This window comes from Argopecten irradians, chromosome 10, assembly GCF_041381155.1.
Source record: "Argopecten irradians isolate NY chromosome 10, Ai_NY, whole genome shotgun sequence".
NCBI lineage: Eukaryota > Metazoa > Mollusca > Bivalvia > Pectinida > Pectinidae > Argopecten > Argopecten irradians.
In genome coordinates, this window is record NC_091143.1 from 27962507 (window position 1) to 27979627 (window position 17121).

At 33.4% G+C, this 17121-nt stretch overlaps 1 protein-coding gene across 1 annotated transcript; it reads left to right on the top strand.

Annotated features, from left to right (window-relative positions):
- The first annotated feature begins 1723 nt into the window (after positions 1–1723).
- On the top strand, positions 1724–16615 carry LOC138333549 (adenosine deaminase-like protein). The gene is made up of 9 exons (XM_069282000.1): positions 1724–1907; positions 2360–2405; positions 3668–3795; positions 4110–4170; positions 4640–4930; positions 7102–7182; positions 9010–9154; positions 9322–9422; positions 15963–16615. Exons 1-9 carry the CDS (start codon positions 1756–1758, stop codon positions 16155–16157), a joined length of 1200 nt encoding a protein of 399 aa, XP_069138101.1. The 5' UTR covers positions 1724–1755; the 3' UTR covers positions 16158–16615.
- The last annotated feature ends 506 nt before the right edge of the window (positions 16616–17121 follow it).

Here is a 17121-nt window from a genome sequence, read left to right on the forward strand (position 1 = left end):
TTAGGTAAGTGTCCTTCTACACATTTCATGCATAAATTGTTAGTAAAATTGCTGTCTTCTTTGTAGAAACATAATGAGTACAGTGGTAGTGGTACTTGAACATGTTACTCCACAACGCATCACTGGTTCCGCGTTGTTTCGCCTTTGGTTAAAATCAAAACACTGAGTGATATACAGTGTAAAAGTTTAGTTCATTTTTTTTCTTTCAAAAGCGATAAGATATATACCCACAAAGGATTTCAATTCAGAACCGTGGCCATTTTGTATTGTTCAAATCAATTTACTAACATATTTTAAAGTGAATATTTTTAAGCAAAATTTAGAGATCGTTGTGGTGATTGTTATTAGATTGTGAATCATCCAGTATTTAGAAAATGTGTTTGTTTGTTTGTTGATTAATTAAGCGTCCTATTAACAACCAGGGTCATTTAAGGACGGCCTCCCATGTACATGTATGTGGTTTGTTGCGTGTGAGAAGTGCTAGGTTCATGTTTTGGGAGATATGTTTGTGTTGTTCCTTCTTGTATAGTGGAATAGTGGAACTGTTGCCCTTTTTATGTGTTATGTCACTGAAGTATTAAAGAAGATAAATGAAATCTAAGCAAATTAAATAATTACATGTTGTATATCTTTAGTTCCCAGCCTTTCAACATAACATCGCCCTGGTACGAAAGCCTATTAATGTTTTAACGTGTTAATCATCTCATTTTTACGCGTTTGTTATCTCGTTAAGGCGATATGTTTTCGTTAAGAACCTTTGATTCGGTCAAGACGGTATTATACCGACCTGGTGGAATATAAAATAATGATCTCAGTTAAAAAGAGATATAATTTTTATCTCGTTATTTAACCATCGATGCCACTATTTTAAATACGCGGATTCAAACAGTTTGCAAACAAAATTTATCGATAAAGTTAAAAATAGTGACATAAATGCTTAAATGAAGAAAAAGAATCTACCAATCAGAAAGTCGATTTAGTATGAAAATAAACAAAAAATAAGTACAACGAGATAACTAACGCGTGTTAACGTGATGATTACTGAGTTTTTAACGAGGGAAGTAATTCATTTTCTTTTAGAGTGGCACTTAAAGGTTTTCGCACACCTTAGGGCATCCTCGATATTCCAGGGGTTCCAATCACTTACGATCACTACACCCCTGGACTAGCTATCTCATGGAATAGTAAAACTGGAGGCAACAGAATAGAACAGGTAATTTAGTCATTTGATGTACATCAAAAAACCCGTATAACGGTACACTGTTGTTGACTGTGTGGCTTTGAAGTTGGGCGTCGCTCTCTCTGCAGCCTTCAAATGAAATCTTTGCTAGCCTGTCATTGATCAAATGTTTTCCGCTGAGCTGCCTTCAATTTCACTATGAGATAGTCCATTGGTGTAGAGATATCGTAAGTGATCGGAACGTTAACCCCTAGCTGGAATATCGAGAAAGTCCGTGCGTATGAAAAATACTGCACATATAACTTAAAAAAGAACACTGTCTGCACTAACATCTCAGAACATTTGCATAATTTCTGTTGTTTCATTTTTAAAATATCATTATTCTTGAACCACTTTGTAAAATTTTATGACACTCTTTCCTTCTTTCCTCTAAACAATAAATTGACAAAAAAAATGATATATATCTAATACACAAAATAACATACAAAAATTATGATCTGAAAGAATAGTTAATGTTCTATAATGCTACGTCATTAATTTAGAATCAACCAGAAATATAAAATCGGATAGATTCTATGCAAAAAAAATGTTTTAAAAATTGTTCAAAGGAAATTTCCTCAGTTCATGTATCAGAAGCGAATGCACCTTTACGCGAACTCTTTTGCGTTGAAAAACAAAATAGCCCTATAACCTTTGACCTTAACAATGTGAAGCCGGTTAGCCAAAGGTAAGCATGTTTATCTACTGTTTTATGCGATTTTGTTGCTAATTAAGAAATCTTAGCATCACGATATATTGATTTCTTTGCAGTTTGCTCGACAGTTTTTAATCTGGTGCTGTCAGTCACTCATCGCACAAGCGTGTGCATCTGGTTTTGGAAAAAAATATATCCTATAGTAGGGGTAGGTTATTTATATATTTATCAAAACAGAAGCAGACGCCTGTGCTCATCGTCACAATATTTATATGTGTATTCGATATACCCGACAATCAACAATGTCAGATGTGAACAGAAAATACACACGAGTTACCAGTGGTTATATGTAGTCACACAGCACTACATCTCACATAAAATGAATTATGGCATTAATAGCAAATTTTGATTTCTAAAATTATATGTGTTGGATCAATACTTTGATACTCGTGAATCTGATGTTTTTTTTAATGTTCCAATTTTAGGTGGAAAATGGATAGCAAAGATTTTTATCATCACCTCCCCAAAGTTGTAAGTTGAGATAACTATAATTACATGTAAATTATACATGTATTTAAAGGCCCACTACCTTTCCGAAACGGTTTTAGATTTTTAAAATGGGAATGTAAAAAGAGATTAATAATTTTGTCGAGTGACAAAAGTTATTAACTTAACGTTAATACTACACTTATTATCAATTTCTAAACAATTTAATCAAAATAAATAAAATGTTAATTTTCATAACGCGGGTCGTCTTATGTTTTCCCCCGTCGTCCTAAATACCGCGGGGTAGTTGACTATCACTGCGGCAGACGGTAAAACAGCGAGAATGACTCTCCATTGTTATCATGTATTACGCAGGAAATCTTGCATATGTTTGGTGTTGTAACCTCATCTTAAGCCATCGGTATATATTTTCTGAGGTAATTGATGTTTTTAAGAAATCTTTATGTTTTGCTCCGGAAAGGTAGTGGGCCTTTAACGATAAACAAATACAACATAATGTTAATGTATACAGAATCTGTACATGTATGCATTTTAAACTGTACAATATATGTCTACAGATATTTTAGTAATTTACAATTACTCCTTTAACAAAATACAAATGTAAGAAATTAAGAGGAAATATTTTCTGTTACAACGTACTTTTGTATAAAATATGAACCTATTGGGGAGGGCATATACATATATGTCATTTAAAGTTCCTTATCATGTAAACTCAGCATGATTGAAGTACATGGAAATAACAGGTATGATAAATAAGGTTTTTTTTAAAATTTGTTTCAATTACATGTTATTCACTGAAGAAATCATGGAGATGACTCGGACAAAGCTTAATAATGTTAATGTGCCATTATTGTATGCCTACATTTATGCATTCAGTAATAATTGTTTTTTCTTTGCTTTCATATTAAATCTGGTTTTCTGATTGGCTAATTCTTTTTTTTCATGCCACTTTGAAAAAAAAATAATCTGAGAATGGTGTGAAAACTCAACATTATTGTGACATCACAATAGAGACGTTGATGTTAATCGCATTGCATATTGATATGGAAAAATAATCCCTTGGAAAATCAAAGGAATTGTATGTGTTAAGATATTTATTTTGTCGAGTAGTCTGAAAAATTAATTATAAGCATTGATGTAACTATTTTTCAATTTCATCGGGTTGTGAAATAAAAAAAATTTTGCAAGCTTGTGTGAGATACAAGGATTCACACAGTTTGCATTTTGAGTTTTAAATTTAAATTTGAAAACTAATTATGCTGAAATTGTTGCTTATTAAAATACAGGAGCTGCATGCTCATATCAATGGTTCTATCAGTGAAGAGACAATAAATAAGTTACTTAAGAGGAAAGGAAGAGAAGAAGAGATATCAAGCGTGAAGTTTGGAAAACAACAGACAGAACCACTAGAAGAGTAAGTGTTTTGTTTATTATGGAAACCTAGTTAAAGATAACCTTACAGTGTAAGCAACTTTGAATATCAAGATACGCTGCTTATGACCTTATGAAAAATATTATAATATAATTAAGTAAATTAATTAAGATTGTGCTTTTTTAGTTCTTTAAGAAAATGTAATTTATCATAATAATTAGATGCATAAGGCAAATAAATTTCTTTATACATGCACTACAAAATAAGACTAATTATCAAACTATGAAATGCAGTGGATGGAAATATGTTTTTGTACTGTATAATTAAAATGCTATTTTAAAATTTAATTTTTTCAGTTCTTTTAAGAGATTGAAATTGATGCAAACTCTATCAAATTGTGCAGAAGATATATATATGGTAAGTAAAAAATAACCTATGCACTACTTATTACTCTTAAGATTTATTAGAATTAGAGCCTTATGTCACTTGATTAGACGTTGCAAGAACGGTTGTCTGTTCATATGTGAGATAAAGCAAGATAAGACCTGAAAGAAATTTTTTCAAAAGACTTATCTTTTTAACATTACCATAACACTAGCTCTTAGTGAAACATATATTTTAAATCAAATACAGCCAAACCTGCCTATAAAGACCACTAAAGCGAAAGAATAGTCTTTATGCACAGATCATATTGTGTGGTACAGTATGTTTACAGAGGTGATCGCTATGGCAGTTTTGACTGCATAGTCTTCAGTAATTCTTTACTTTATGAAACAATCGATATGATATTTAAAAGTGTGTATCCAGGTTCAGTCAATTATAAAGAAAATATTGAAATGCATTGAGTAAATGTTGACAACTTATTCTCTTAATTATTTTTTTTCAGATTACCTGTGATGTAATTCAAGAATTTGCTGAAGACAATGTTAAATACATTGAGTTGAGGAGTACTCCAAGGGAGATAACTGCTACAGGCTTAACTCGGGATTTATATGTAGAGGCGGTATTAAAGGCAATAAAGGACATGTCTCACCTGGATATTATTGTTCGTTTTCTTTTATCAATTGATCGACGACTCGGGGTAGATATTGCTCGTACTACAATGGAGTTGGCAGATCGGTATAAAGACATCAGTAAGGGAGTAGTAGTGGGGCTGGATTTCAGTGGTGACCCAAAGGTAATGAATAAATGTACACTATATTAAATGCCTATATGTTAATAATTCAATTTTGCTTGTTACGAGCATTTTCATTGGCTTAAAAATTTACTTTATCAGCCCATAAAGGAAAAAATGGCATCGCCATTTATAACGTTGCTTCTGATTGGCTAAGATGACGGCGTAATGATTTCATAAACAAAAGAGTCCCAAAATGAATTTTGAATATTGAAGAGATTATCTTTTTAGTAAATTGAATAATAAGGATTAATTTGAATATATTTTTTATGTTATGGAGATATAACACAAAAATCTGAGTGTACTCTCATCATAAACCGCTTCGCGGTTTATTTAGAGTACACTAAGATTTTTGTGTTATATCTCCATAACATAAAAAATCTATTCAAGTTAATCCATAAATAATACTAATAAGCTAATATATCAATAATGTTAAATAACAATATACACTGTACATACATGCACTTAACTGTAAACAAACTTAATTTTCATGTGCGATAAAATTTCACGTGTTTTGCCCGAAATTAAAATTTGCAGAACCTAATTGCTGTGAACATTTTTTAGCACAGATAATTTAAAAGTAGAATCATCTTACTCTTAATTGTAAAATTGAATCGCTAGAAAGGCTGTTTAGTGGCCGCGGAATTAAGTTGGTAGACAGTACACCTCAAATATTATATTTGTATTACAGTTACTGCAATAGAATATGAAAAATTACAACAACAAAAAATAACATTACTGTCCAAGTTTAAAGATGTTCCACTGCCGACAGAGAATAAACATTTGAACAATAAATGGTATTTAATCATGTATATACATGTATATGTGTCTAGTTAACACCAAAAATGATATAAAATACTTTTGCTTTTGGTACATGCGCAATCATTACTTCATATTCCATATAGGACATACAGAAATGTAGTGCCACAGATTTTATATGCCTTTATTTGAATAATGAATTATTTTTTATTTTCATCTTGAAGTAAAATTAGATGCTCAAACTTTTCAATGGTGGTAATTAATGGTATAAAGTAAGTAACTTTTATAACTGAAGAAAAATAATATTCATTAATAATTAATAATTATTTATTGAGAAAAAATAATATTTGTCAGCGGTGGAGCATCTTCAACAGTATGTTAATGTTATATGCGCTTAGAAAAAGTGTTTTACTTGTAATTGTGATTTTGAAAATCATTTGATAATTTTATTTAAGAAGTGCCCAGAAATGGACTGGGTCGGTCATTGATGACCTGGTAGCCCAGTCGGTACAGCGTTGGAATCCTTGTCTGGCTGCTGCTATTTCACCTCTTCTGTTACACATACATAGTTTCAATATGATTGTTGATTATGTGTTGAACAGGTATATGTATATATCATCAGAGGTTAACATGTCAGAAATATTTATGATTAATGAGTAAATCTCCCTTGTAGTTAGGTACACAGTTCATTTCTGTCTGTGCACATTAATCTCAAGGTTATCTTTGATGTTTGACAGCTACTTTTAAGTACCCACCAGACAAACAATAGGACCCTTTGTTTTACAAAGTATATATCCAACATCAGGATAACACAATTAGATAGTGTTTACTGAAGGTACATTTAGTGCATGTATCTGTTATGTGCAGTAACTAATGTTCTATTATATACATTCTGTTATTATGAAATACTTTTCCAAAGATGTACAAAGTGTAGTTTATTGTTACATGTGCTATAGCTAGTTGTAAAGTGTATGGGGAGGCCTGATTATCTACCACTATTACTGTATTATACGCTCTACCTCAGGGTTACAAGTTTCAAACAAACACCTTATAATTGCCATGTATTGATCTATTCATAGGTCCATGTTTGTTTTCTTTGGGTTTGATGGCTTTCTCTAAACTCTAAAGTCTTTTAATAACCTTGATAAAATAAACAAAGCAAAGCCAAACAGATGACATTAAAATGAATGGAATTACAGTGAAACCTGGCTTAAAGTTAGCTAGCACATCTAATTAATGATCACCTGCCTAAGAAGACCACTTAGGGTCCTAAATGGTCATTTATAACAGAATTTGACCTGTGTGTAAAGACCACCTGAATATAGAGACGTGCACATTTCCCTTGTACTTTGGGTGATTTTTATAGACTTCTTTCTGATATTTACACTTCTAATTATCTTATTGTAATTTGACAGGTAGGAGATGCTAGGGACTATCTGCCCGTGTTCACTGAGGCCCACAACAGAGGACTAAAGCTTTCTTTACACTTGGCTGAGGTATAATGCTCATTCTGTAATGTGATTATCAAATATTATGTGATGTGGATGGGGTGATTGGGTGATTGGGACATTTCAACCTTTTTTCACAAATTGATATACATGCACATGGTATTCATACACAATTTATATGGTGTAAGATCATCTTTGAAAAATATTTGGTAACAAGGGTAAGAAAAAATAAAGACAATAAAATAAAGATCAATGTGCAAAAAAAGTCATGGGAAATCAGCTTTTTTATTAGGTCATCTGAGACAAAGTGACCTATTCTAATCACCTTTTGTCCATTGTCATGCGTCATATGTCCGTAAACAATTTACATTTTCGACTTCTTCTCCAAAATTGCTTAAGCAATTTCAATGAAATTTTGCACAAACCTTCTAAGGCATAAGGCCAATCCAATTGTGACTTATATTTATATGGTCTTCATCCCCCAAGGGGCTGTGAGAGGGCCCAAAAGGGGTAAAATTGACTAAAATTTCAAAAATCTTCTTCTCCACTCACAGATGTGGTGGGATCAAATACTCTTCATATATAGAAAGGTCTTAAGGTCCTTTTACAAAAATTGTGAATTATATAACCCTGGGGTCTCTCATTTCCACCTGGGGAGGGGGTTAAGTTTATGGATATAATTACTGTAGTTTATATAGGGAAAACACATTTTTGAGCAATATTTGGTCATTTGTAATAAGGAATGAGTCAGATATTGTCAGAATTATCAGTATGAGATGGCCATTGAATCCTATTAACAAAATTTCCATGACTGACCTCAGGGGCCCTAAGGGCAGGGTCAAAAGGGTCAAATAGGCTTAAAATTCAAAAATCTTCTAATGAAATTCTGGAAATATAAGTAGAATCATAAACTCTTCATAGATGGAAAGGTCTTAAGGTCTTTTACAAAAAATTGTGAATTATATGACCCTGGGGTCTCATGTTTCCCTTGGGGAGGGGGTCAAATTTACTATAGTTTATATTGTGAAAACATATTTTGAGCATTTTTTGCTCAATTTTCATAGGAAATGAGTCAAACTTGATAATATTTATTAGCCAGAGATAGCATTTTAATATCATATCCATATTGGTCCTGGCTGACTCCCTTTAGGCAGTAGGATTGAGCCAAAAGGGGCAAATAGGCTAAAACTTCAAAAATTTTCTTCTTAAATTCTGGAAATGGTATAATCAAATACTCTCTATATATAGAAAGGTCTTAAGGTGTTTTATGAAAATTGTTAATTATTAATTATATGACCCTGGGGTCTCATGTTTCCCCCTGGGGAGGGGTCAAGTTTACATCAGTTTATATATGAAAAATACATTTATGAACATTATTTGCTCAATTTTCATAGGAAAATAGGCAAACAAGGTCAAATTAACAAGTCATAAAATTTCAAAAAATCTTTTGAGTTCACAGGTTTGATGGAAGCAAATACTCATCATAGATTAAAATGTCAAATTTATAAAATCACTGACCGACTTCAAGGGCCAGTATAAGTGTTATATGTCTCTGTTTCATTCTAAACAAACTTAGGTGACTGTTAAGGCCCATGGACTCTTGTTTAAAAAGTATTATATAATCATCAGAATTCATCACTTTCAATTGATATTCTTATCGTTATGTAATACACCAAAGCATGTAAGTGTTTTAAAAAAAAATTCTGGTTTAATCATCATTAGCTTAATCCACACAATATTCCTTGATGTAGCATAAGCATTAAATTGGATGTTCTGTTCAGAAATGCTTATTTAGACCAAACTGTTTAATACAGAGTTATCAAATTAAGGTTATTACTGGTAATGGGAGGTATATATTCCTTTTTTCCACTCAAGGTAGCTGCCCCAGAGGAAACAGAAGATTTGTTAAGAGAACTAGGGTCAAGGATTGGTAGAATTGGACATGGGACATGTTTACAGCCACAGTGTGGTGGTAATCAAAAGTTAGTGGACTTGGTAGTACAGCACAATATCCCATTAGGTCAGTACTATAACATGACATCTCATTAAGTCACAATACAGCATCATAGTATTCTCAACAAGGTCTTTAAAAGTAACAGGAATAGTCTGTATGAAGTATACTCTAATTATTTGTAACTTTACAAAGGATCAAAACACATGCTCTATCTTTGAGTAACTTTTTTGCAGAATTGTGTCTGACCTCCAATGTGAAAGGTCAAACTGTTCCTAACTACGACGAGCATCAGTTCCAGTTCTGGTACAATAGGAAGCATCCCTGTATAATTGGGGTAAGTCAGTTGTTATATATATATATTATGTGATCTTTTGTGAAATGTATACTTTAATTGTATTTTTTAATTGTATTTACATGTTGTACATTGTATAAATGTTGTTGTACATTGTATAAATGTTGTTGTACATTGTATTAGTCCAGTTGTGCATTGTATAAGTACATTGAGTTAGTGGTGTTGTATAGGTATTGGTGTTTGTGTACATTGTATAAGTGTTAAACATTGTATTTGTGTTGTTGTATATTGTGTTAGTGTTGTACATTGTATTAGTATTGTTATACATTGTAATTGTGTTGTTGTACATTGTATTAGTATTATTGTGTATTTTGTTAGTGTTTTACATTGTGTTAGTGTTAGTACATTGTGTTAGTGTTGTACATTTTATTAGTATTGAACATTGTATTTGCGTTGTACATTGTATTAGTGTTGTAATTGTGTTAGTGTTGTTGTACATTGTATCAGTGTTATTGTACATTGTATAAGTGTTTTGTACACTGCATTAGTTTTGTACATTGTATTAATGCTCTTGTACATTGTATTGAACTAAGTGTTCCTGTATGTTGTGTTAATGTTGTTGTACATTGCCGTAGTGTTCATTGTTTTAATGTTGTATATTGTTAGCTCACTTGGTCAGAAGGACCATGGTGAGCTTATGCCATACTGTAGCGTCTGTCATCTAGCGCTGGCGTCCGTCAACTTCACAAAACTGACTTCTTTATGAAAATTATTTGTCTGAATTTGACCAAATTTGGCTCATAGCATCTCTATGGGGTGGGCATTCAAAATTTTACAGATGGTTGGACTGCATGACCCCATGAGGGCTGATGGGCGGGGCCAAAAGTGGCCAATTTGGCTATTTCCGCATTTTGGAAACTAAACATGGGATAGCACTAATAATGCCATGGTAGTATCTTTATAGGATGGGGATTCATAATTGTATAAATGATGGGGCTGACCCACTTGGCGCCTGAGGACTGGGGAAAAAGGGGGTCAATTTTGCTATATCCATAAAAACGACTTCTTCTCTGAAATAAAGCATGTGATAGTACTCATAATGCAATGGTAGCAAAATATAGGGTGTGGATTCAAAACTTAAAAAATGATAGGACTGATCCGCCGGGGCCTGAAGGGCGGGGCAAAAAGGAGTCAATTTGGCTATATCCATATAAACGACTTCTTCTCTGACACTAAGCATGGGATAGCACTCATAATGCAATGGTAGAATCCTGACAGGGCAGGGACTCAACATTGTATAAATGATGGGGGGGGGGGGGGGGCTGAGGGGCGTTGCAAAAAGGGGGTCAACTTCGCATATAAACGACTTCTTCTCTGACACTAAGCATGGGTTAGCACTCATAATGCAATGGTAGCATCCCTATAGGGCTGGAATTCAAAATTATACAAATGATGGGGCTGACCCCCGGGGACGTAGGCATGGGTCCAAAAGACTTCTGTTTCCATGTAAACGACTTCTCTGAAACTATGTATTGAATATCACTCATAGTCATATGGTATCTAGCATCATAGCTTTGTGTAATGCTTATTGAGCTTCAGAAAGAATAGCAATTCCGTCTTTGTGCTGAGTCAGCATTGGAATGCACATGTGATTTTTATCTGCACAGCGATTTAGATAACCAAGTTACAATGTCTAGCAGCGATCGATCTGAATCAAGACACAACTGAATTACACTGATGTTGTTGACTAAATGCTAATTCCATGAGAACTGTCATCATGTTTACATCTATTGACATTGTGTTTAGATTTAGTATCATCTATAGAGTATTCTATCTTAAAGTATGAGCTAGTCTAACAGTTATAATTGACATTGATGGTTGTCATCTAAACTGCAGTCACAATCAAGTGATGGCTACCCACGCATCGTGATTATAATTCATCATACTGTAACAGGAGAGAAGGAAATGTAACGCCAGCCCAGGGTTCAAACTAGGAACCTCCAGACACTAGCGGGATGATCTACCTATTACCAAATGATTAAACCTGTCAAATTTATTTATTTGACATAATTTATGCATGTGACCTACAATGTAGCTAATGTAAACCTAGAATGTTATCATCTTAAGGTCATGTCAAAATCCTTATGCAGTGCTAAACATCAATACCTAATTACCAAATTGTTAAAAATTATAGTTTACAGTAAAAATATAAAGTTTTTATTGCTTCGAATGAACAAACCTTAACAAGGTCACTGTGACCTATTATTTTTTTTAAATTTTTCATCAGTTTTCTGAACTGAACTTCACATACCCAAAATTTACATGCACAAACTGCAAAAAATAGTCAATTCTAATATTTAATTAATTAGGATTTAAACAATGAGAATATGGATTTTTATCTTTTGATTCGAGAATATGGATTTTTATCTTTTGACCTTTGACCTCTGAAATTACCATGAGCCCAGAAAAGATATTTTGATTTAAAAGCATACAACATTCAATATGCAGTCGACCCTAATGCTTCTTCATGAGAGAAATATTAATTACCACTGAGTGGCCGTAAAACGGCCCAAAGTGATACCCGTCTTTCGTTGAAATGCCAAGGTTTCAAATAAAGAGTAGCGGGAGATGGCACTGGTTTCCCATTGACTTTCAGGTCTAGTTACATTTATTCGTGTCTCTTGTACATCATAAAAAGAGTTAAATAAAAATACAAATAAATGATAACTTGTAATAATGAAACAGTAATGTTTTTTTTTTTTACGTAGATCGAAATTATTTTGGTTTCTGTTGAAAAAATAAAGAAAACACCAACAGTGGGTTTGAGTAGAACCATTAGGTTTTATCGCCTCAATGTGCTAGCTAGACTAATACGATTAGAGATAATAAGTGCTTGTTTAACCATTTTTATGACTTTAAAAGAGGAACATAGCACAATTTTATTTTATTGGCTGTGTAGTTATAATCAAGCTTCTCTCCTTTAAACGCTTTAGATCAATGCCAGGAATATTCCTTTACTTTCTTTTACCGTGGCACCAGATGTCTTTCATCTCCTTGGTTCTTGAATACTCGACATTTTATTGGTATACTTAATGAGTATTTTCCGAGATTGTTGTGGTTGTTACCAGTCTCAGTGTATTTCCGGTTCATACTGTGCTATAAAACACCTCGATAATGGGGAATGGACATTCTCATAGCACATATGTTACGCTGCAAATGCCTCATTCGTTGGCAGTATCATCAGTTTTGTTAGGCACTTCTCAAAATTGAATTTGATGGGAGCTAGCATAGATTTATTAACATGAATGACATGATTTATGATGGCAATCGATACGGGTTTCGTCAGATCGCTCTGATTCCGGATAATCTTTGACCATCCGTTGACTTGTCGATTATTACTGCTGTAGTTGGTGCAAGCTGTTCCATATAGTCACAGTTGCAACTCTAATATTACCAATATTTCAGTATTTGTAATACTTATATGAACGTCCTATGTATTCGATTCTAGTCTTTCTGTCAGTTCAATCGAATGTGTTTAGTAAAAACTACAATGTACGTAAATGCAACCTTGGTGACACTATTATTTAGCTTATTATAATTATTAGGTATTAATATTTGTATGTTACTGGTATGTCATCATGTCTTGTTTAACATGTTTTAAGAGGCTGTAAGTGTCAAAGGATACTTATATATTGACATCGATAGGTTACAATCCTTTGATGTACTGTATAACATTATATAAGTTGTGTAGAAATTTTTGTTCGGGTCTGTTAATGAACCATGCATTTTAAAACATCCAAATTGGTTTTATGTATTATACAATACACTATGTAACCAACTAAACATGGATATCTTAATTCGCAAAATGATTTTGAAGTTCCAAACCACAAAATAAAGTATCAACGAACATTTTATGTCATTGCGTCTTCAAACGATTGGTATGAATCTACAAAATACAACACCATTATTTGTAATTATGAAACATCTAATCTTTTAAGAGCGTTAGAAGCATGTCGTCGTCGGGGATCTTGAGTTCAAGAGGCATCCGCCATAAAGATCCTTGCATACATGGATATGCCCAACAGCCGTAAAACATCCCCCCATATCGACAATCGAACCTTACAAAGTGCATTCTAACCCCACTCGTCAATACACAAACCAGTATTCCGCCTCATTGTACCTACTCATCAGCCAAATTAATTACAGGTCTGGAATGTCATATAAATTCATAACTTGCTTTGGTGCGATTTGATCTAAATGACCTTTCTGTCAGACTGCGGCAATAGCCTGAGTCGATGAGTGGGTTCCATCATCACTCACTAGCAGGCGGAACTGGGCATTGTGCTGGTATGATAAGGTTATTGATAGGCAAAGCTTAGAGTTATTTACAACATTGGTTACAGAAATGACTTTATTTGTCTTCATCAAAACACCGGATCCCGGTTTTTGTTCATTACATTTTGGTTTTGCTTACTATTATATAGCTAACGTGATTTTTTTCGAGGTTTTGATTGATGTTGGATATCTTTATGTACGATCCTTTGACACAATTATTTATTGGCGTGAAACAGCTTAATATTTATCAACACGAAGTTAGATAGATATATATTGTACAAAAATTCACTTTTCTTGTTCAATTGTCTCTTGTGTGTCTTTTGAACATTTCCGAAATTACATATTTATTTAATTCTTGTGTATACCGTTACCATATACTGTTACCATGGTAACGACAATCAATGTACATTGTAACAACAATCTGATAAATGTTATGTAATGATTATGATACAATTATGTTCGCATTTGCAAGGACATAACCATTTTGAATAAAAAAAATAACACCAACAGATTGAGGCGCACGATGTAAAGATTATTTTATGAACTATTATACTATTATATAAAACAATTCACCATGGCCTATATATATATACGATGTAAAGATTATTTAATGGATAAAACAATTCACCATGGCCTATATACGGTGTAAAGATTATTTAATGGATAAAACAATTCGCCATGGCCAATATACGATGTAAAGATTATTTTACGAACTGTTACATTATTGGATAAAAAATTCATCATTGCCAACTTCGCTGCATTTCACTTAAAGGCGAATTACGAATGTAGTAATTATCCGTTTTGAATAACATGTAAGTAAATCCCTTTTTGTAGTGGATAATGTAAAACATATTGTTGATGTTTTACTTGTTTTGTCCATAAAATGTTCGAGCTAATGGATGCATTGCTAATGTCTCCAATAATAAAACTCTCATCTCTATATGTATCAAATCATTTTGACATCAATATCTTTGTTTTTCTTTAGAAAATTGACACTTTAATGGGCCTGGTTTATAGAACGACCAGTAGGACGTTCGACCTGTGATATTCACCTGGATAACATAAAAACGTATATTTTGTGTCTCGGCTGTAGTCTGAATGGTCACAACTTTACTTATCGAATGTCTGTTTCAAACGCTGAATTACGAAATGTGTAAAAAGAATCGATGTATACATAGTGTCATAACAGCACTGCATCTACTGACGCATTTCCAGATTAGTGAGAGACTTAACATTTCACTTTGCCGTGTATCTCTTGGCTTTTGACTTCATTGTGACGGTCATTGAAATGTTCCGTCTATTTAGGCTCAACTAACGGAGACATGTCGAAATCGCAGTGTTACTTGTTGAGGCATTAATCCTGATTTGGTCTGTTAAAACAAAGCTAAGTTCTTCTTAGTACTTTCATTAAATTATTGTCTAGATCAAATTCCAGTTTAGACTACGTATTTCTTATTATATTGGTGTTTATTTTAACTAATATGATTGACTACGCGTTACATAGTCAGGAAAACGCAACAATACTATAAACGTTATTGTTAACGATTTTTTTTAATTTCGCGATTAAGGTCAATTCGCGAAAGTTTCTTTCCGCGAATTAATGTTAGGCAACTCTTGCACAATTAAATTCAAAGATATTTCCATTCAAAATAAAATCTTAGATTCTTAATCTCCGCTAAATTGTTTTGAAACGTAAATCGTGAAATTTAGTAGCCACGAAAGAAAGTTGGTATCGGTGCGGTCACATTATACTCTCGCTTGTGATTAACTCAGTTGTTCCGAGAACATCGTCAACAACTAATTTAATTTATCAAAAAGCTTATATGTAGACATATTGTGACAGTCTTCAACACATTTTATAATTAACTTTGACTATTTCTGAAAATGAAGTTATACATGCACATTTTTGTGACTATTTATCTTTGTGCAAGAACATCCATAAAGAATTCTTAAAGCTCGCCTCTCGACGAGAGGGGGCTTATGCAACCATCCTGGTGTCTGCTTTGGGAATCTTCAGGTTAAAATTTTGTTCAAGTGTTATTTTTAACAACTGACATGGATTTCTGCAGTTGTGATCAGTATTGACAATCTTGGTTTTGCGAATTTCAAGTGGCCAAAAAGGGCCAAAATTACCACGTTTCTGTCTCCGTGCATGGCCATTGGCGAGCTTTGTTGTTTTCAAATTGCTCTTGATGCTCGGATTATATATTGTTTCCTTTATTTCATACTTTGTTTACGTTGTTGCAGACCGATGATAAAGGCATGTTTGACACCACTCTGGCTGAGGAATACGGTATAGCAGCTCAGACGTTCGGACTTGATCGAAAGTCTGTGTGGCAGCTATCTCTCTCCAGTATCGACGCCATTTTTGCAGATGACGATGTCAAACAGACGCTTAGAAATAAATGGCACGAACTGAAACCAAGTCTCAACATTACTTGACGCTTACGTACGGAATCCATTGTTTCTCCATAGTGTTCTGTAGATGACGAGTTGTATTTAAATGCAGCATCCCGGTGACTCTATAATGCTGTGTTATCCAGGTACATAGGAGACACCTAATGTTTCCGAATAAAATCCAGAGATAGATCTGATATACCGCTATGATATATAAAAGACATCTTACCCTAACAGCATTCCGAAAATTATTGCATTTAGGTACAACGACAGATTGAAAAGGATTTATCACAGTTCTACTCTTTGAAATGTCTGTCATGAAACTAAACAAATATTTTGACCTGCCTCCTCACTATCTTCATGCGATGTCTTATGTATAAATGTATATCTTCTCTGACCAAAGCGTACGAAGATTCATCGTACGAGGTGTAACCGACAATCAATCACGTTGTTATAATGTGTATTTTAGTACGAAATCCAAATAAATGTTTCTTGCTATTAAATTACATGTTTGTATTTTTTTTTATTTTCCTATCTTAAGAGTTATTATATGTTTACAATCCAGACTTCCTGAAAATATTCTCTGTGACGTTTTCCCTATGTATCAAACATTCCTATCTTTGAGTCTTTTGAGAATTCGCTCATGTGTTAAAAAACACCAACGTATGCAATAGCGATAGTCTCTACTCTAGGTAGGATTACTGTAAACCATTTTTTTCGCGTGCTATTGAATTTCGCGTTTTGTCGTGGTAATGTAGTATTTGCGAAAACGAATAGCCACGAAAACTCTTTAATTTCAATGCAAACAAAGATTTATTATGTAAAAAGCGAAATCCAATCAATAAGTTGGTTGACAGTACATTTGTACATGTAACTATTAAGTCGACGACTGGTTCGCCCGTTCTCATTACAAAGTAACTAGTGGGCGTACTGTTCGATGCCTTCCCCAGTATACTTCACTGAAGTATCGAAATAATATTCCGGCTTTATTACAAAATTACAAAACAAA

Excerpts from the sequence above, each read along its gene's own strand:
- LOC138333549 (XM_069282000.1), top strand. The coding sequence starts at position 1,756 with ATGCAAAAAAAATGTTTTAAAAATTGTTCAAAGGAAATTTCCTCAGTT. Across the intron at positions 1,908-2,359 it reads GTGAAGCCGGTTAGCCAAAG|GTGGAAAATGGATAGCAAAG; the intron begins GTAAGCATGTTT and ends TTCCAATTTTAG. Across the intron at positions 2,406-3,667 it reads ATCATCACCTCCCCAAAGTT|GAGCTGCATGCTCATATCAA; the intron begins GTAAGTTGAGAT and ends ATTAAAATACAG.